At 41.8% G+C, this 22,394-nt stretch overlaps 1 protein-coding gene across 2 annotated transcripts; it reads right to left on the bottom strand.

Annotated features, from left to right (window-relative positions):
* Positions 1–7,544: 7,544 nt before the first annotated feature.
* preb (prolactin regulatory element binding) lies at positions 7,545–18,853 on the bottom strand. Of its 2 annotated transcripts, none has more exons than XM_079227610.1 (10): positions 18,722–18,853; positions 17,535–17,722; positions 16,940–17,126; positions 14,011–14,264; positions 13,561–13,641; positions 13,298–13,425; positions 13,049–13,222; positions 10,475–10,547; positions 9,870–10,029; positions 7,545–8,599 (listed from the first exon to the last, which is right to left on the bottom strand). In XM_079227610.1, the coding sequence occupies exons 2-10, from the start codon at positions 17,667–17,669 to the stop codon at positions 8,505–8,507; spliced, it is 1,287 nt and encodes a 428-aa protein (XP_079083736.1). In that variant the 5' UTR covers positions 17,670–17,722; positions 18,722–18,853; the 3' UTR covers positions 7,545–8,504. The 2 variants fall into 2 exon arrangements, with proteins under 2 accessions (XP_079083736.1, XP_079083737.1); XM_079227611.1 differs by having other exon boundaries at positions 14,011–14,261.
* Positions 18,854–22,394: the final 3,541 nt, after the last annotated feature.

Here is a 22,394-nt window from a genome sequence, read left to right as displayed (position 1 = left end):
CACCACCAGGTGGTGATCAGTTGACAGCTCTGCTCCTCTCTTCACCCGAGTGTCCAAGACATACGGCCGCAGATCAGATGATACGACTACAAAGTCGATCATTGATCTCCGGCCTAAGGTGTTCTGGTACCAGGTACACTTATGAGCCACCTTATGCTCGAACATGGTGTTAGTTATGGACAAACTGTGACTAGCACAGAAGTCCAACAACAAAACACCATTCGGGTTCAGATCGGGCAAGCCGTTCCTCCCAATCACGCCCCGCCAGGTTTCTCTGTCATTGCCCACGTGAGCGTTGAAGTCTCCCAGGAGAACTATGGAGTCGGCAGGCGGCGCCCTTTCCAGGACCCCTCCCACCGACTCCAAGAAGGCCGGATACTCCGAACTGCTGTTCGGTGCATAAGCACAAACAACAGTCAGAGCTTTATTCCCTGCAACCCGTAGGCGCAGGGAGGCAACCCTCTCGTTCTCCGGGGAAAACTCCAACATAGCGGCGCTCAGCCGGGGGCTCGTGAGTATCCCCACTCCCGCCCGGCGCCTCTCACCCTGGGCAACTCCAGAAAAGGACAAAGTCCAACCCTTCTCCAGGAGCTTGGTTCCAGAGCCCATGCTGTGCGTGGAGGTGAGCCCAACTATATCTAGCTGGTACCGCTCCACCTCCTCCACCAGCTCCGGCTCTTTCCCCGCTAGCGAGGTGACGTTCCACGTCCCTAGAGCTAGTCTATGCTGCCGGCGATCGGCTCGCCCAGGTCTCCTGCCTGGCCCGCCGCCCGGTCTGCATAGCACCCGACCCCGATAATTCTCCCCGCGGGTGGTGGGTCCACGGGGTGACTGCTGCTCCATGTTGTTTCTTCGGGCTGAGCCCGACCGGGCCCCATGGGCGAAAGCCCGGCCACCAGACACTCGCCGACGAGCTCCCCTCCTGGGTCTGGCTCCGGGAGGGTGCCCCGGTTTCCCTTGTCCAGGCGAGGTAGCTTTAGACCGTGGGCTGCTATTCATCAGGGTTTTTTTGAACCGCTCTTAGTCTGGGTTCTCCCCCGAGACCTGTTTGCCTTGGGAGACCCTACCAGGGGCTGACGCCCCGGACAACATAGCTCCCAGGATCACTGAGCCACTCAAACTCCTCCACAACATTAAGGTGGCGATTCATTGGTGAAGAATTTAAATTCAATTAAATTTATTTTGCATAGCCAAAAATCCTCTTCTGTGGACTTCCAGTCCGGGGGGCAGAGACACAGTCACCTCATTTAAGAGTAGACTTAAGCCCCTAGATATGCTGCTATAGGCCTAGACTGCTGGGGGACATCTTAGGATACACTGAGCTCCTCTTCTCCTTTCCTCTCTCTCCTTCTGGATGAATTCATGTCTCTTCAAAGCACATTACTAACTCTACTTCTTTCCCGGAGCCTCTGTGGTTCCTCGCCTCAAGTTTCCATGGATCGTGGCTGTCTGGAGCCGGTCCTGTCTCCTACCTCCTACCTCCTGTCTCCTGTCTCCTACCTCTTACCTCCTGTCTCCTACCACCTACCTCCTGCTTCCTGCCTCCTACCTCCTGTCTCCTGCCTTCTGTCTCCTGCCTCCTACCTCCTACCTCCTGTCTTTTATCTCTTACCTCCTGTCTCCTGCCTCCTACCTCCTGCCTCCTATCTCCTGCCTCCTACCTCCTGTCTCCTACCTCCTGCCATGGCCCTGCTGATGCCCCTCCCCTCTACCTCCTTCTGCTTAATGGATCATGGTTATCTGGATTTATGGACCATGCCTACTACTCATTATATGAATAATTTCTGTCACATTCATTGAATGTGCTGTAGCTCCGTTACGTTATTCATTCTGGTCACATGACATCTATTGCTTCTGTCCATCCAGGGAAAGGGATCCTCCTCTGTTGCTCTCCCTCAGGTTTCTTCCCCTTTTTTTCCCTGTGAAAGGGTTTTTACTATCTTTACTGGGGAAGTTGTTCCTGATTTGATGTGAGGTCATCTGATGTGAGGTCACAGGATGCTATGTGTACAGATTGTAAAGCCCTCTGAGGCAAATTTGTATTTGTGATTTTGGGTTATACAAAATTAACTGAATTTAATTGAATTAGTCTTGATTGACAAACTGGAGGTGAGAATTAGGTGTTAAGTGAAATAAAACATACTCGACATTTCTTACTGGTAATAATCTAAGCACTATTACATTCGTTGGGTCTTTCATCATAGACTTTGCAAGTAAAAAAAAATGAAGCAACTCTAATCTGAATGGTTTTAAAAGGCATGTATTGTAATAAATAGTTGTATTGGTGAGGGTATCTCTGTCAAACATCATCCCAGCAACACTTAGCTTTGCATCTAATCCTGTAACGTGAACCTCACAGTCCTTGATCATGATCGTTTTCTCCCTTTGTATGCTCCTCCTGTTGCAGCCAGGCTCAGTCAGACTAGTCCATTTACTGCAGGCTTCAGTCAGCGTCGCCTGCTGCCCGGCGGGGACAGGAATAGAAAGGAGCCTTGAGAGAAATCTCCAGCAGCTGCTGTGCTGACAGATCACAGTGAGAGGCAGCCTCTTGCTGCCGGCCGACCTGAGGACTTCACACCTGATAGAGCTTCAATAAAATGAAGCAAAAATAAATCAGAAACCACCTGATATATAATACATCTTATTTTTCAACTGTTTAGATAGTCCTTTCAACAATTCAAGATCCCACGCAAGAAATATAAATGTATTATTAATGAATCAGAATCAGAACCATTTATTGCCTTGTATGTTGTCACATACAAGGAATTGTTTTATTTAACAATAAACAGACAACAAATGGGAGCATGCATCTTTACAAATTAATAATTTTATGAATTATGTAAAAGTCCTATTAGTCATATAATCTTAGGTCGGACCTGTAACATTTCTGTATGCAACACGTCATGGACAGATTAACGTGCGGCTGCAGCATCACAAGTGAAAGTGGTGCTTCTTGTCCTGCCCTCTGAAGTGACTGTATGACATGAGATTGTATTCTCACGTCAGATTAGTCCACAAAACCAATTCTTCCATTGACGGAGTGACGGGAAAGAAAGAGTAAAACTTTGTACGACTACGTTCAAATCTGACAACAGTCTCTCCTCCCTACATTCTACATGTGTATTAATGTCAACTGCATATTTTAAGAAATGACTAATTATCAAAATGCTGCACTTTCATACAATGAGCAAACAGGAATTAAAAAAGTGTCCTGTCCTGTCGTTCAGTGCTTGTCGTATATTATCAAACAGACAGTAGAATTTACTGGATAACTTAAATGATGAAAATGTTTAAGTCATTGTCAATGATAATAGTTCCATGCTCATGATGGGTTTTAATTGAAATAGCTGCATTTAGCATTCTGAACATGAACAAACAACTATTTGCTTTGTGAAGATATAGAGTGATGCAGAGGATGAAGTTGTGTGTTTTTTCAGGGCTTCTCCTTGCTTTGTGGACATAGCAGGAGCCCACCCACTGCTTCCCTCTCAGCTAAACACCGTTAGCACCGTTAGCTGTGAGTTGCTGACTATGTTGGGAGCCATTGAGAGGCAATCAGAATGCTCCCAATCTAGAATCTGGCTTTAACAGCAAAAAAAGTTTTTAATCATTGATGAAGCCCCGAAAGACATCAGAAAACACTCTTGTTGCTACCACAACAGTTTTAACTAACCACGGTTCTCTCTCTCTCTCTCTCTCTCTCTCTCTCTCTCTCTCTCATCCTCCTCCTGCAGCAGTAGCATTAGCAACATTAGCAGCAGCAGCATTAGCAGCATCATTAGCATTAGCAGCAGCAGCAGCAGGAGGAGGATGGCTGCCAGAAAGGCACCAGTGTTAATGGGACTCCTCTTAAGGGGAAGCGCATGGGGCATGAGGGTTACTGAGAACTTTTGACAGCAGACGAGAGACTATTCATGGCTAAAACAAGGCCATAAACAGGATCATTTATTTGCTTTTTCGACAGATCTAGCGGTTTCACTGGGCCAATGAAGTTAAGTGAAATTGCACTGTATCATATTTTGTCCCTGTTGACCCTTGAGCTGACATGTATGCTTCTAATTTTCTCAGGCAGAGACAGACTGGAGAATACATCCATCCACATCAAAGGGAAGCCTACGAATAAAACTGTATTGCCAGAAAATTCCGTGGCCTTCTGTGAGCATTCCTGCAAATCCAAGACTTCTGCTCCTATGCTGTAGGTAGAAGGACTCACACCAAGGGCATAGGCTTTCATATAGATGGTAAGGTAGCTCCCAATACTTCGGGAGAACATAATTGTCCCTCCCTATACTGGAGCAAACTCATGTGCCCATCCTTAGAGTGAACAGACAGGGTGGTGAGTCGTCTTTCAATCAGAAGAGAATCAGTTGGATTCCTGGCTCCTCTGGGTGCTGAATGTCCTTGGGCAAGACACTCCACCTCAAATTGCTCCAGAAGACTGTGGTTATGGTGGGTTAGTAAATCAGTCCTGATGGGCAGGTGACACCTTGCATGGCAGCCATCATGTGTGAATGAGATGAAGTGTCAAAGCGCTCTGAGAGGTCGAAAGACTGAAACGGCGCTCCAGCTTGAGACCGACGGCCATCAATGAGGCAGCTGTGAACGATGGCTGGAGACGACAGAGAGTCCACTGCGGTGTGTCCCGTGACAGTCGTGTTCACTGCAGCAATTCATACAAGCACTGTATTAGAAGATATCGTTGACAACTATTGATTCAATACTATGTTCTGTTGTGCTGTTCTGTAGTGTTATAGCTTGTTCTCTTGGATTTCTACAACAGCTGGGGGTCAGTAGCATAAAGTCCAGCTCTCTCCTCATGAAGTGGATTTAGCTGGCCCTCTATCAGAGATGGTGAAGTTAACACAACACAACAATGGTGAGATTTATGATGGATCACAAGTGTTTTCTGTTAGTTTTGGTTTCATGGGGCAGGTAGATTTGTATTTATATAATATCAAGACTTTGTTCTCAACATCTAAAGAACACAGATATGTGGAAAGGGTTTTGAATGGGAAGACATTTTTGAACATGAGCAGAAATCTTGCTCAAACACATTTGAGCTATTCAATTCCAGGGGTTAATATGTATTCAAATCAATAAAGGTATCATTGAGTTGAATAGTGGCACATGCACATGCAAAGAGGTTAAAGACACAAGAAAGGAGGGAAGAGTCAATAACACCTACATGTGCATTGACTGAGCAGAGATTACATTATGTGGACATAGTTGCTCTCTAGGAGAATACATATTTGAAAGCAACTTACTGCATTATATTCCAGTATTTTTTAATATTTCGAATCGTCACCTTGTGCCTGCATTTAGTGTTTTCCTTTACATAGATAAAGACATTTACACCATTCATTGATGCAGAAAATTCACCAGAATGCAGGAAATGATGTGCTCTGGGGGTTAAAAGCAGCTGAATGCACAGAGCAAAGCTGGGCCAACGCTATTGTCCATAAAAAAATGGTCCATAAAAGAATTCACTCGGGCGCACTTTCATGTTGGTTGAGTTATGTGTGTCTCTGGCAAGGCTGCAGGAAGAGGGCTTTGATGTGAAGCCATGAAAGCTAGAAGAGAGCAGCCAAGGGGCGGCCGTGTGGCTCACAGGTCGAGCGGCTTGTCCTTCAATCAGAGAATCTGTGGTTCGATCCCCGGCTCCTCCATCCATGCCGATGGATCGGGCAGGAGGGTGTGAATGGTTGAAGGACATGCAGCGTTAGAGTGCTTCACGTGGTCGGAACCAAGGAGGGCCTAGGTGTGAAGAGAGGCGGCAGCGGGAGGTCCAGGGCAAAGAAATGTGCTCACCGGCATGAATTGGACTTGAAAGATGGCGCTGCACACTGAAAGTGTGTATATTGGTGAGGAAAAGAGGAGGGTGATGAACACTGCGGTTTAATGACCAGTTACATCACTGCTACTTCATCAGTTTAGGTAAACCAAGCAGATCGTGCATGATTTCCATCTGCCAGTCATTAATGTCAAACTTTAACATATGTTGCTATCATTTGAGACAAAATGTGAAAGAAACCCACCTCTACTTCTCCAGCATGTTCGGTACGATACATGTGTGACTGTTATTATACTGTTTCAAAAGCATGAGGTGTTCAGCTTTCAGGATACCAATTGCATTAAGTTCAAACTATGTCTTCTTACAATGAATATCAATAATAAAGACAAATTTAACCTTCACAAATATTTTTAAAAAGTTAAGACTGGTTAACTGTATCGTTATTCGTCAACATCATGCCTGGTATCGCTGGAAACTATGAATTGAGAGTTTTCTTAAGCACCTCTCACATCAAAACACAAAGCCGTCAGCTGGGAAACAAGCAGTCACAATTTACTAAAAATAAATGTTCTTGTCAAAAGGCATTTTAGTAACCAACATGTCTGCAGCAATAAATAATCGCATGGAAGAGGAGCGAGGTGCCATTTTGGCTGAAATGATACGTTCACTTAGTACTCAATCGAGCCACCAGATGGCAGCAGACACCAATAAACGACATCGTGTCTTCACCTCGTGCTCATGGATACTCATCGAGCGCTGTGAACATCTCCATGCATCTGCCTGTATGGTAGGGATCTCTTCACTTTTCTGAATGTTGATCAACACTCAATTCAATTTATTTTGTATCACAAATCAGAAAATTTGCCTCAGAGCTTTACAATCTGCACAGAGGGTCCTCTGTGTCAGGAGGACCCTCACATCAGTACAGGAAAATCATTATTAGTCACAGTAAAAAAAAGTATTCTTAGTCACAGTACTATTCCCGCTTTTATTATCATTGGTGCTTTATTATATCCACTGCTGCTGTTATCAGTCGTTGTAATGTTTGCATTATTCTGGTCCCGGGACAGGGGATGTCCTCCATCGCCCTCTGAGGCAAATTTGTGATTTGGAGCTATAAAAAAAAGTCAACTAGGATTATGAATAGTGATTTGCACTGCCATCAATTATGTTTTTTCTATTTCATCATAGTTGTATTTAAAGAACATTGTTCATGCCGTTGATGCGTTATGTATATTGCTACATATTTAAATGAGTATTTGTTTAAGCTTAAAAGGAGTTTAACATACGGTTACGCTGGAAAGACGTTCAAAAGAGGTTTGAAATTGAAAGTTCGTTGATCATGGTTCACGTTTCAACCAGGATTTGCAATATTTGCTTTCAACTCAACTGGTCTTCAAACAGTAAAAGTGGTCCAGTGATCCAGACTATGCTCAAGGAGATAGGAAAGGAAGCATTGCAGCTCCTCTCCTTAGCGTTGGCTGCTGCTTGGACTCTTCTGGGTCATTCCAGTGGGGAATGTTGGAATCTCCTCATTGGCTGTTGTTGTAAATGTATCTAAATGATTTAGAGGATGCAAAAAGAGAGAAGTGTGTAAGAAGTGAGAAGCGGCAGCGAGGTGTTGTTTTGTTTATGCTTTTTAAAAAGGAAAAAGGCCCGAACCCCGAAAACAGTCGACATGTTGTCTTCACAACTCAAGTGGCCAAAATAATCAGTTTCATTATTATTATTATTATTACTATTATTACTACTGTCAAGTTAAGAGAGAGAGAGAGATTGATGAACAACATTTTTTTTAGCTAGCATTATTATTTATATTGTATTTATTCTATCATTCCACCGCCTCAGTTACAATAATATGAGCATTCACATCGTTATACATCTGCTGGGCAACATCTTCAAGCAGAATGTTTCATTCAAATGTCTTCATACAATAAGGGAGTGGCCTCTTGAGCTGTAATGATATTTGTATTAGGTTCACACACCTCCCTGCTTTTTAAGTGCTTATAGCAACTCCACTTATAATATGAAATAATGATCCATTTATAGAAGATGTTGGACCTTTGTGTGGAAATGTACAGTTAACACTGGGCAACCATGTCAAAGTCAAAACATGTAGCTGTATGTTTTAAATAAAAACCCAATTTACTGAGACAAATCAATGTTTCAACACGGCAAACTTGACTGACTCATCTCGGCTGCTCACCAGGGAATAACATGGAGGAAGAAAACACAGAAAAAGCAGTTCATGAGGAGGCAGACGGGTCATTCAAAGAGTCTGTGTGTAAACAAAGAGCAAAACCAGACACAGTATGTGTCAATCATTTCTATATTAAACATGTTTCCTTAAATAATGTCAATAAAAGACCCCACCTTTAATATTCATAACCCCCGAGCCCTTTAACTCATCAACATGAATCCCCCAAAAAGATTAAGAATAATTGATAGAGATCAAAGCAATTAAAATCCTGTTTGACTCCACTGGGCTAACAGGTCTGAGCAGAACAACCCTGAGTAAGAGCCTAGGAGGAACACGTCAGCTGTCAGCCTGCAGAGCCTCCACTGGTCCACTGGTCCACTGGGAGCACTGGGAGCACTGGGAGCGCTGGGAGGTGAGGGCGTTGGACTGAGGACAGCTGATGTTGACGGATGCAAAGCAAGTCATGCGAAGAGGTGTCCAACCTCCATCAACCCTGACCCGCGGCAACAGGGTTCACATGAACCCCGGAAAGAGGAACTGCAGGAGGAGGAGGACTCCCATCACCACGAGGCCACAGAGGAACAGCACCAGCCAGACAGAGAAGGATCCTGGAGAAGAGCACCAGGCGGTGAGGGTCTGAAGCTATGAAGCAGGTTCACACACGTTCTGACCAATGCATTTCCATGACAAACATTTTAAAATGGTTATTTCCACACCTGGAAAAGTCCTTGAGAAAAATAAAATCCCAAAAGTTTTGTAAAAGTCATGTAACATGTTTCCTTAAATAATGTCAATAAAAGACCCCACCTTTAATATTCATAACCCCCGAGCCCTTAACTCATCAACATGAATCCCCCAAAAAGATTAAGAATAATTGATAGAGATCAAAGCAATTAAAATCCTGTTTGACTCCACTGGGCTAACAGGTCTGAGCAGAACAACCCTGAGTAAGAGCCTCCACTGGGAGCACTGGGAGCACTGGGAGCACTGGGAGGTGAGGGCGTTGGACTGAGGACAGCTGATGTTGACGGATGCAAAGCAAGTCATGCGAAGAGGTGTCCAACCTAAAAGTCATGTAAATGTGTCTGGTTTTGCTCTTTGTTTACACACAGACTCTTTGAATGACCCATCTGCCTCCTCATGAACTGCTTTTTCTGTGTTTTCTTCCTCCATGTTATTCCCTGGTGAGCAGCCGAGATGAGTCAGTCAAGTTTGCCGTGTTGAAACATTGATTTGTCTCAGTAAATTGGGTTTTTATTTAAAACATACAGCTACATGTTTTGACTTTGACATGGTTGCCCAGTGTTAACTGTACATTTCCACACAAAGGTCCAACATCTTCTATAAATGGATCATTATTTCATATTATAAGTGGAGTTACTATAAGCACTTAAAAAGCAGGGAGGTGTGTGAACCTAATACAAATATCATTACAGCTCAAGAGGCCACTCCCTTATTGTATGAAGACATTTGAATGAAACATTCAGTCTGGGTGTAAACAGTAAAAAGTGAGTAAATGTAGTATTTAAACTAACAATAGAATCCAAAGCATACAGTAAACCTTACATGACTCAAATGAATGAGACAATAGTTTGATTAAAAGAATAAACATTTATATAGATGCCTGTATGTATGCCTGCTTATATTCTGAGTCTTTCTTTTAAAAGCATATTCATTATTTCAAACTCAGCGTAAATGAACGCCATGAACACATGAATATAACACATTTACATGACTTTTACTAAACTTTGGGGATTTAATTTTTTTCAAGGACTTTTCCAGGCCTGGACATAACCATTTTAAAACTCCATGACTGCTCCAGGTTCTCCATGAGCGTGAGAACTGAGTGTGTGGATTGGATGCTGGTGCAGGACTCACTTCGGTTGGGGACGGCATGCACCTGACAGCGGCTGTCCACCGCCACACTCAACATGGCCGTTTCATTATTCCCTTTGATGTCTTTGTCTTTCAGAGAGTCGGGCAGGAAGGCCAGGTCCGTCACCACGATGCCGTGGGACTCCTGTGCGTAATACAGCTTCTGCACACACACAGAGGAAGTACAAGTTATCAGCGTACTCTTAGAGCACGCTTTTCAGAGAGGTCGTATTTAATCAGACTCCTGAATATCTGTAACAATCACTTGCAGTATACATGTAACAGACATAACCATCACACAAGGAACGCTGGCTCAGGTCACTCGATACCTCCGACCCCAGGAACAACTGCATAATATACATCCTAGTCCTCGGCTGCACGAGAGATCTGACTGTACTCTTTGCATTCTGTGTGTACTATTTGTAACTGTTTGTTTCACCTTATGTTTGGCACGTTTTTGGATGTATTATATTTTGTCCTCTCTGTGGACCCCAGGAAGATTAGCGGCCGCTAAGGCGTCAGCTAACGGGCATCCAGTAAATAAACTAAAGCACACATCAGGGATCCTGGGTTGTTGATGTTCCTCAGTTTGAGATGTGTGCTTGTACCTGGAGGGAGAAAGCGATGTAGATAGCCACTGAACCCGTCACAGTTCCAAGGCCAAGAAACGTTCCAGAGTCACTGTCAAGAGAAGAGGGTCACGTTAACATCTTCTCCTGTAAAATAGTGACATCCACCAATCTATTGTTTGAAGAGCAGGTTGATGTTTGATTTGGTTGACTACAGGTTGATAAAGCGGTTTTCTCAAACAAAATGAAATACGCTTTGAAAAGAACAATGTATAGTATACGAGAGCATCCTTCCTATCCAAGTGGAAAATACTTCCTTTTTTCAACTGTATAGTCAGGGAGAAACTATGGATCAAAAATCATCAGACTTGCCTCTCAAGGACCACTGGTTTTGCACAGTGACACTGGTGTGAATGCTGATTGGACTTAAACTACTTCTGCAACCATCAGAACATTCACTTCTTAAAGAACATCTGGTCTTGTTTCAGTCCTCCTAAACAGACTGCACTTTGAAATGCAAACTTCAGTTAACCTTTCAACAGACTACAAGACCTCATTTATCTTATTGATATCTTTTACAGTTTGTTTCTTTTTTCCTAGCAATATAAAATTAACAATTTAACCAAAAGGTGTTGTTTGGCTCAAACCACCATGGCAACCTCCAGACGGATGGTGGTTATATTTGAACTGTGGTCATGCATTTCTGTAATATCAGGTGTTATTAGTTCACTATGCTGTAACTTTACTACGTTCATTGTACACATGACATCCTCTGTTGACTCCCTGAGGGAACTAATGCATTACTCATTTAAACTTTAGTATCACAACTGTTTAAGGAGCAAGACACAGATGCAGCAGATACCGGTTTCCTTATATGCGGCCTATTTCAATTTGACACAATATGCAAATTAACATCAGATTTTTATCTTCAGATAAACCCATGAAAGCGACAGTGATAGGCTATCATTAATGATCGGGCAATGCAATGATGAGGACCTAGCAACCAAAGTTGCTAGGTCCTCATCAAAACCAAGTCATTTGACCTCCAAAACCAAACAAGGTCAGAGCTTTGATTGCGTGTTCAGCCATTTAAAATAATAGTTCAAAACAAGCCTTTTGTCTTAAATCATATCGTGTCAATTTCATGGAAGCAATGTTTGTCACATGAGTTTATTTATTATGAAAACTTAAATATACATACAAAATAAACAACATACAAAACCAGTATGTATGAAACCATTACGCTTTCTTAGTTGTATCTTTACAAAAGAGTAAGGAGAGTCTGATTTATCCTGACAAACATTATGTGTGTCAGCATCCATTGTTAACATGTTATCTACACTACCGTTCAAAAGTTTGGGGTCACTTAGAAATGTCCTTATTTTTCAAAGAAAAGCACTGTTTTTTTCAAAGAAGATAACATTAAATTAATCAGAAATACACTCTATTCCAGGTGGAAACGTCTGGTTTTTAATGAAATACCTACATAGGTGTATAGAGGCAACTATCACTCAGAGTAAGGCTGTGCCGTATACCGGTTTCAGTTTTCCGTACAGTATGAATTTTTCATATACCGTCATATCGGTCGCCGCTGTTTTGGACCGAGCTACTTAGGTCTCATGTTAACTCACTTGACTTATGGTGTGCAAATGACATTGCCAAAAGGCATGCTGGGTAAATGACACCGCCCACACAGGAAGACTTTTCTTGTGCAGGAAGAAGAGCAGACTTGAGCGTACTTGAGAGAGCCAATATCCCAGAATGCATTTCGGACCAGCAAACGGGGAACAATGGCGGATGAGAAAACTCATAACTGAAAGTTGACGTTCTCTGAATACTACCGTTGTTGAGTCACACAGTTTAATTTTAGGATGTTTTCAGGCGAGAAGTTAGTTGTTTAAGCATCAACTCTGTGGTCGGCCGTCAGCGCTCCGCTGCCCGCCGAGAGCAGCCGGATCCCAGCTGGACTTTTTGTCTCCGTATCGATTAAACATGAGTTATCATTCGGTTTCGAGGATCTAATGAGCAATCATTATTATTTATTCACAGTCACATTAAATCAGTTTGACTGAGGGAAAGGTTAAGTTTATAACTTAAGATTTTAATTTAACTTTTACTTTGAACTACAGCGGTGTCTTATTACTTTTGACCGAATTGTTTGCAATTATATGTGTATCTATATAAATATATAACTATATATATGAAACACATATTTATAAACATATTATATATACATATACACTTACATATTTCTAAACACAATATAAGTGTAAACACAATATATATATATATATATACACACACACACACACATACAATGATCTGTGTATGTATATATATATTTATAAAACACAATAATATATATATAATATATATTTAACACAATATATATACAATGATATGTGTATGTCTGGATCTGGAGCATCACATGTGTGGGTTCCATTATACTCTCAAAATGGCCAGAAAAAGAGAACTTTCATGTGAAACTCTCCAGTCTGTTCTTGTTCTTAGAAATGAAGACTATTCCATGCAGGAAATTGCGAAGAAACTGAAAATGTGTCTGGGTGACCCCAAACCTTTGAACGGTAGTGTGTGTATAAAGTTATCAGTTACCTGACAGCCAGACTGGAGATGACCTCGGTGCCACAGGAAGCCGTCAGCATGGGCAGAAAGCTCTTGCCGTTCCATTTGGTGAGGTAGCATGGAGGTGGTTTCCTGTCTCGTTTATGAGGGATCTGAACCGTGTACAGCCTCAGGGCGTCTTTTTGGTCTTCTACCTTTCCGAACCTGAAACACATGACGTCATTCAGATGGATATGGTGAGGCGAACAGCTGGAATGTTCTTTTCTCTTTTGGTTTTACCTGCAAGCCATATAGCGATAGGTCTTCTCCGCTATCTGAGGCTTGGTTTCCAGCCAGTTAAGACCCATAGCCAGCTGGCTGCCGCTCCACACGCTGCAGGAGAAGTCTCGGCCAACACTCACCAGGTGCTGCAAGGGAAAAATACATATCTTCTTAGTTTAGACAGCCCTCTGAGCAAAGGGGTTAGGGTGCGTTGCTCGAGAGCACAGCGGCAGCACCTAGACCACATTAAATATTCACATCCGGAGGAGTCAACGTTTCACCTTGTTCCCTAAACTCATGTCCAAGTCTTCAATCTCCCCTTCATGTGCTTTGAAGTCAAACTTCTTCTTCAGGGATGGAAACTGAAGAAGAATTGAGAACAAACCATCAAATATCAGGATATCAACGAGGAATAAACAAGAACAGCTGAAAAACTACAACCGGTTAATATTTGTTATTACCTCGGCAAATCATTTCAACTATAAACTACTGATCAAAAAGTGTGATTAACTTTGGATGGACTGACTAATGATTGATCCCTTTATTGTTTCAACAATCATTAATACTGCAGAACGGACGACAGGAAGGAGCATTTCCACCAACTGGCTGTAACACGCCACAACATCCAGTATACACCAAGTTCAAAAGCATTGTCCTCGTCTCACAACAGAATCAAACTAAAGCATCATACGATCCAGAGATCCAGGTCCAGAGAACCGGACAGTGTTTACCTCCCACACTCGTATGTGTCCGTCTGTGCCTCCTGTCAGCAGAAGGCTCAGGTCAGGACTGAACCGGACCACCTTCTGGAGCGGATCCTGGGGGTTCAGATCAGACTGCACTTCAGCCAAACCGGTCACAGAGATCTGAGCCGACTCATCCTTCATGTCTGACATATCTCCAGAGCCCGCAGCTTCATCCGGTCCAGCTTTGTCTCTCTTCCCAGCTCGCCGCCTGGCGTTTCCCTGCGGCGTGCGGTTCCCTGCTGCACAGACGACACTCATTTTAATGGAGAACAAAGACGCCTGAACTGGAAACCCATGTTTTTGGGCAAAACAAAAAGACAATACAGTAACGGATCAAGGAGATTACTAAAACAGTAAATACAGGGAAGTTAAACTAAATGTTTGTCAGGGGATGAGTGGATGTGTGTATAAAACTACATACATATATGATCTACGAGATGATCTTCCACACATACTGATGGTTTATCGTTCTCCCTCAGACCGATGAGCCTTACTTAGCAGTGCAGTGTTTCCGATGAGCAGCAGCTTCAACAGCCTGACGCAGCTCCTCACTTTTAGCGCTTCCCTCTGCTGTTTGACGAAGCTGGTGGTCATCATCCTCCAACTGAGAGATTCGATGTTCTGCTTCCTTATTCCGTCTACGTCGGCCTCGTTCATTTCTGTCATATCGGCTTAAAGCCATGAAAAGCTTCCCAACGAGCTATTAATTACTTTACTTTCCATTTTTTTAAGCAAATGTCCAAATTAACCGCAAACATACCTGGACAAACATCATGGCCCTTTCAACACTTTATTATTAATGTTCAATAAAGGGCATCTCTTAGCCTTTCCTCATAGTGTATTGTAATTGTAAACATGTAAAACTAAATGGCATATAAAACTCAGCCATTAACTTGAAGGAACATTAACCCTGTTCACACTGTCTGACCACAGAAATATGCCTCACTTTAAAATGCACAAACAACAGGATCCAAGAGGCTGTGTATGGTGGGGACATTCAGGTCAAACAGCACAACACATTGAAAACAGGCTTTTGGAAACATGAGACCCCACTAAACCAAACGGGGGCCGACTCCTAAGAACAAAACCAGCTTGTTATAGGAAGCATTGTAGTGGTTTAAGAAAAATAGAAAAATGAATGGCACTTTTTCCCATAAAATAGAAACAGAAATGCACTTAACCCAAAAAATAGAAACTGAAAATGCAATTAAATAAACAGAAAATCCACTTCATCATTTCCTAAATAAACAGAAAGTGCACTATATCCTATGAAGTGTTGATGTTACTGTGGAAAATATATACATGTCTGGTGCAAGAGCGCGTTCTCAATGCTTTAACAGTTGTAATACTGCAGTTCACCAGTAGAGGGAGTCCGTTCATACAGACGTGTCTTGTCCTCACTAGAAGCTCCACGTCATTACAGACAGGTGCACTTGATGGTATTGAGTGTTGTATTGCTTTGCAATCTCCTTAATCCTAGGGAACCTGGAGAGAACCTCCCAGTTGGATCCGGGCATGTTTAAGTACTCCATGACTTCTGTTTCTGCCGTGTAGGAAAACTCCTCTTCAAAATATAAAAAGTTGAAAGACACCTCTCGCCTGGACACAGAGTGCATTTTACACTAATATTTTTACCGTTTCGAGCAACAAAGTTAAAATAATGAGAATGTCGCCACTGGCTGAACCCTCCTGTCTCCGTCTCCGTCTCCTCCATTCCCCGCTTCCCTCCTTCTACGCACCAGCAGCTACGTCACTCAGATCACTCAGATGGAGTTCTGTGATTGGCTGTTCATCAGGAAGTGTCGTGTGACTCGCGCGCCGCTAAAAGAGAACTTTTCGGACTGGTACAAATAAGTAACGCAGGAAAGCGCGTTCCTGAGGTCTAGTAAAGTAGTGTAGTTACCAATGTTTTGAGTGTAATGCGTTACTTTACTTCGTTACCTATAGAAGTAATATCGTTACTGTAATCCCTTACTTTGTAACTCGTTACCCAACACTGTGTGTATGAATGGTTGATCATCTGATGTGGCACCTTGCATGGTAGCTCCTGCCATCAGTGTGTGAATGGGTGAATGATGTCATGTAGTGTTAAAGCGCTTTGAGTGGTCGGAAGACTAGAAAAGCGCTCTACAAGTATGGGTCCATTTAGGTGGTGGGAGGAGCTGCGGTGATGCTAATATTTTGTACTTACTGTTAACTGACCCTGAAGAGGTTCTTTTCATAGGGAGCTTTTCTTGCATCTTTTATTTTGTGAGTGTCTTCGTATGTTTCGGGTCCTTTTATTTTGAAGCCCTTCCGGCAAGACCGGAAGTATATGTAAATTTAGTAACTTTAATTGGGTTTTTATTATATGTTTTGTGACTTTGTTTTAGTTAACCTGTAAATGTGTGGTTGAATGTATGTATTAAGATGCTAATGTTAGCAAACATTTTCACACTCGTAAGAGTGTTCTATAGCTCTTTTTGGGAGATGGATTGAGAGAAAAGGAGAAAGGAATACTCTGATGTTCATCAATCAAGCTGACTCTGAAATCATCGGTACGCTTTTACCATCATCCAGCTGGGGTTTGCTACAGTTACTACTGTTAACAATTTTTTACACTGTGCTCTAGTGAATAATTTAGTCATAAATACATTGGTTGTTTAAATATAAATGGCAATGACATGAACAGGGCAGCCTGTGAGAAGTGAACAATAGTTATTAAACTGTGGCGGGTCAAAATAGATTTTGGCGGGCTGCCAAACTTGAGGTAATTAATGGGAAACACTGCACTGCTAAGTAAATGAACACATGCACTTCCATCAACAAATGAATAAGCAGCTCATCAAATAAATCCAATACATGCAGCATGTTTTTGACGTCCTTTTAAAGACAGCAGGTGTACTGTATTTCAGATAGCAGCAGGAAGACTCACTGTTTTTGCCTTCTTCTTTCTGTGAGCTGTGTTTGAACCTCATCAGACAGCAGGTGCCGTCCTGTCCTGCAGCGATGACGCCGCTCCCTACGGCCATGTTCATGGTGGCGCGAGTGTCCGTGTCGTGAGAGTGAAGAAGACTGGCGCAGTACTGGTGCTCTCCAACCAGCCGTAGCTCCAGGAAGTGCTGAAACATACAGTCATGAGTCTGTTACTGCTGCCACTCTCACAATGGTAATAATAACTTTATTTATATAGCACCTTTAAAAACTAAGTTTACAAAGTGCTCTACAGAGAAGCAAAGTTTACATAACTTAAATACCGGTAAACAAACAGAACCGTACCAGACAGGCAATGAATACAACAACACCAAACAAATAACCAAAAAGAGCAAATGGATGCCCCCGACTTTGTTCATATTTTTGTTTTGCGGTGTAAAATGCACATGTTTATTGATATTATTATTTTGTACATTGCTATTTGCTCTTATTTTTATTGACCTACTATTTAGTAACTGTCTTTCCAATCCTTTCACATAGTGAACACACACACACACACACACACACACACATACACACACACACACACAAATTACCAGAGCATTCTTGATCCCTGTCTTGGAAGCCCCGCCTCCCCCTGCTGTGATCACCAGCCCTGTGTCAGGGTCCACTTTAATGGAGTACAAGGGAAAGGGCGCTCTGTACAGATCGGGTACTTTCCTCCTCCCCATCTTGTTGTGCAAGTCACTCACACTTCTTCATAAAACTGCTGCATCTACAACACCTGAGGAAAACAGTGCGTTAGTGTATCTTCTTTCCTCCGTAATCAATTAATCAATCAACAACAAATCAAATGTCTGTTTTAAAACTACTTTGAAAACAATTCTACATCTTAGGAGCAGACATGTCATCTATCATCAGGTTACAGCTTTTCCAATGTGAGGACCGGTTTCATATAATGTGAATTTAATATCTTTAGATTAGTCAGTAAATATAAGACATCCTCAGACATCATATTTGGCTCTGGGAAATAGTTTTCTGACTTTGTTATGAACGGATATGAACATACATATAATATTAGTTACAGTCTTAGTGCAGTGTAAAGTACAAATAATACACACATGAATGGAGCCTGTGTTATGTTTGCTGTGAAGTTGGGCTTGGAGATAATGGAAAAATTAAGCCAGAAGTCTACTTACCAATACTGATATTATCTGTTTTAGAAAGTGAACAGCACATCGCAGTTGTCTAGTTAATGTTGTGTTACAGGTATAGATCCTCATGAAGGTAGTTGTGTTGCACTGAGTGTTCTTGTTGTGAGTTACCTACTGAATATATTTACAGCACTACCCTACGATAACTGTAACGCTACGTGCCTTTGCTCGAGACAACAGCGTAAAAAGTATTTAAGAATAGCTCACACCGATTATATCTCTATGTGAAGCCAGGTTGTCAATGTTAAGGATAACTGTCTTTGCGTGATGTTGCTGTAGTGAGTGCAGCAGATGCTCTCGTCTCTAGAGAGTAACGTTACTGTAGTTACTCGGTGAAGTTAAAGTTGGGTCTCAGCAGCTAACATTATGAGCGGGGTAAACACGACATGTAACACTTGTGAATAGCATACACCTTTCTGTTCGCCATTTACAATACAACCCATAAGTAAACTGATGCGCGAACGAAGATGTCAACATCGTTTAGCTGAAGCTAATGGCTACAGTTAGCACTACAGCCTGCTGTGCTAGCCTGCTAGCTCTTGTCAGTGATTTAATTAAGAGTCACCTACTTGTGCAATTAGCCCAGTTTGTCTTCCGTTGTTATTGCAGGCAGCTAGTTAACAAAGTCACACATCAGAGGATGTCATAGTGGTCTGTTGGAGACAAAGGCTTGCAATGAAGTGGGAGAGCTAAGAGCTAGTGGCTAGCATAGACGTAACGCTAGCTCCAGACAGCTCGACAGCCACTTCCTACCAACACGTCAGCAACGTAGGCAGCGTAACGTAGCAACGTAACGTAGCAGCGTAACGTAGCAACGTAACGTTACCGCTTGATCGCTAAAGTACGGAAGCCCATTTCTGCCAAAGTGATAACAAAATCAACTAGATAATTTCGCGAGAAATTTTTAAAGTGTGGCTACTACTGCCGTAAGATGTCGCAATATATATACATTACCGGTAGTGAGATGTGTTATTGAGGTTATTGAGGTACATTATATATATATATATACATATATATATATATATATATATATATATATATATATATATATATATATATATATATACATATATATATATATATATATATATATATATATACATATATATATATATATATATATATATATACATATATATATATATATATATATATATATATATATATATATATATATATATATATATATATATGCCAACATTAGCTGTGAGGGCTTGACAGTGTAAATATGAAGGGGACAGCACTTTGCTGCAACATATCACGTGATTACATCAACAAATATTGTGTACAATTGTGTATTTATTTTCTATTTAATACAATAATCCTCATTTGCGCTTTATGTTAAGCTAGTTAATTCATGGACAGACAGGTAGACAGACAGGAGGCATAATGCCTTTGACTGAATATCTCCAAGTCATGTGTGTGCAGATTTTCTACCAAACCATCTGTTAAACCCCAGATTTCTAGGCAAAAACAAGCTCAAATCTCTAATATAGTACATTCAGCAGAGAGGAAACAAGCAGCCGATCGCATTGATATGCTTGAATATTGTTATGGACTTAATAATGTGAACGTGAGCGTCAGTGGAGCTGTTAGTCCTGATTCAAAGTGACACACACACGCGCGCACACGCGAACGTGCACGCGACCGTATTAACACGTGCACCCACGCGCTTGTGCCCCCACGCGCTTGTGCACCCGCGCGGCCGTTTGCGCGCGCACATAGACACACACAGTCGGTTAGCTTTGTCTAACACAAAGCTAACTTTGTGTTAGCTAACTTCATGCTAGCAATCAAATTCACTTCTCTGTCTCTCCCCCAAGAGCATTGTGTGTGTGTGTGTGTGTGTGTGTGTGTGTGTGTGTGTGTGTGTGTGTGTGTGTGTGTGTGTGTGTGTGTGTGTGTCTAACAATGTATGATCTATAAGAATGTGTGTGAAACGTTTTTTGCAGAGTTTAAAATATGAGTGTTGGATGTCAGCTGACCAACGTCAGTTGGCTCCTCCTGCGTTTGTGTCACCGGTTGTCGTGGTGACAGCCCTGATTGGCTAACTGGAAGCAGCTGTGTCACTGTCACAGAGCAGGAGACTGGACTGTGGATTTAATGAGAAAACAACCTTTCAAACTATTGTATTTGACAGACAACCGTGGATCCCATCGCGAAAATAACATAATCATGAGAAGCACAAGACTTCTGAGAACGTTTCCGTGTACTTGAATATTTGTAAGGATTTATAAATGAGAGCGTAAATTCAGTTTGTAAAGTGCTCACGTTTCCGTCATGAGAGAAAATTGTGGTCCGATTTAACATGGGGGTTGATGTAGCAGTTGGCCGGTCTTCATGTCGCTTTCAGGCTTGCTGACAAAACAGTATAAATTTGTTGGATTCCACGACGCATGTGTACCACAAGCACAATATTTCCTACGTTTTCATATATAAATTATGCCTCAAAAGTCAATATTGTGGAGTGAATGGCAAAATACAAATAGTTTTTACGCCTGAGGGGGCGGAGCCGAACATTGACTTTTGAGACGATTGACTCTACCCTTTTTGGGGAAGAAGACGAAGACGAAGAAGAAAAAGAATAGTTCCACCCCTGAAGCGGCAGGCCCAATAACATAGTTATACCCAGAGGTGATATAAGTATTAACCAATCGGAAGTGAATGAGTAGAAAACTAACGTGACTTCAAACGCTCGCTCTCTTTCCGTCTGCTCGGCGAACCCCTCAGACCTGTGGTCTGGAGTCCGCTGTGGACCTGAAGAGCCCGATCGAGAGCATAAGCTGTCTGTCTATCATTTTTATTAAATATACTTTTACTCTTTTGGATTACCTTATTCCCCACACCACCTCCCAGGATCTTGAACTTATATTCTTCAGTATCAAAAAATGCCCAATTGGGCAAATACACTCCAGACTTTTGTCAACGTTTTAAACTTTAAATCATTTCTCTACGTTTAATTATGGCGAGTCACTGTGGGCACAAAGATGAGTGTTTGTTTGCTCTCTTCACGCCGAAACCCCATTCAAGACAATGGGACAATTTCTCGCAGTTTTTCGGGAAAATGGCCGGTCGAATCTCTTAGAAAAGCCATAGCACACGATTCCCGATCAGGCCACACGTTTTGGTGTATTTTGGCGGCAACGCTCGATACCCCATTCAAGTCAATGGGCCAATTTCTCGCCTAATAAAGATAAAAAATTATAATGAGACATTTTCTCTAAAAAAAGTATTAAGCATCTCATAATTACGACTTACTATCTCATTCCATGCGCTTCATTTTAACTTTAAATTATACTGTAGACTCAATTGTAAATATCCATGCTCCCATTTATTGTTTATTGTTAAATGTTTTTTTATTTATTGTTAAATGTTCAATGTGATGCTCCCGCCAGGACAAATTCCTTGTATGTGAAAACATGCATGGCAAATAAATGGTTCTGATTCTGCTAATTAAAACTTAGTTGTCTTTCTGCTGATGATGAAGCAATATGGAAGAGAGGTGCAATGTTGGATGTATGATGAAGCAGATGCAGAGAGCCTTGATTAAGGTGCAGGCTTAGGCAGATAAGTGGGGTTTCAGTGTCAAAGACCATGACATGATCTTTGGCAGAAAGATGAAATAGAGTGTTAGGGTTCTGGACATGAAGTATAATTAATTTGCCATTGTTCACATTGTTTAATGAACAATGTCTGTTTAGGGGTATTGCCTAATCTCATTGGTCTACTTCTGTTAGTTATTTCTTTAATAGCCGATGTTGCGCAAACGCTGTCTATGTTATTGCTGCATTCAATGAACATGTGCAATGCAATTCTGCGCACTAAATTGTCAGCTTGTTCTATTATGCAACTTTAATAATGAAAATTGATTCAGAGAGGTCGTGGCCCGGAAACAGAGACAGCTCACATTCAAAGTTAATACATTTAGCGATCAATTTCATGAGCGTTAAATTAAATAAATAATCAAATAGCATGAATATTGAACATTTATTTACTGCACTTTTAATTATTCTACATAAAATAAATGAATAAATAAAAATATTTTGCAGGATAATCCTCTGGCCTTTACAAAACAAAATGAATCCAGCGACATATTGAAATAATTAATATATTTGATCTTCCTCAAGCCCATTTCTTTATTTAGCAAGTCCCAAACTGTGCAAATCGATGTTTTCTGACATTAGCCCTGCTGATCTAACACATGTTCTGGTTGTTGCTCTCTCTCTCTCTCAATTCTCTGAA

The sequence above is a fragment of the Taurulus bubalis genome, assembly GCF_910589615.1.
Source record: "Taurulus bubalis genome assembly, chromosome: 12".
Taxonomy (NCBI): Eukaryota; Metazoa; Chordata; class Actinopteri; order Perciformes; family Cottidae; genus Taurulus; species Taurulus bubalis.
The sequence above is the reverse complement of the archived record's forward strand: the minus strand, read 5'-3'. Positions and strand labels throughout refer to the sequence as shown.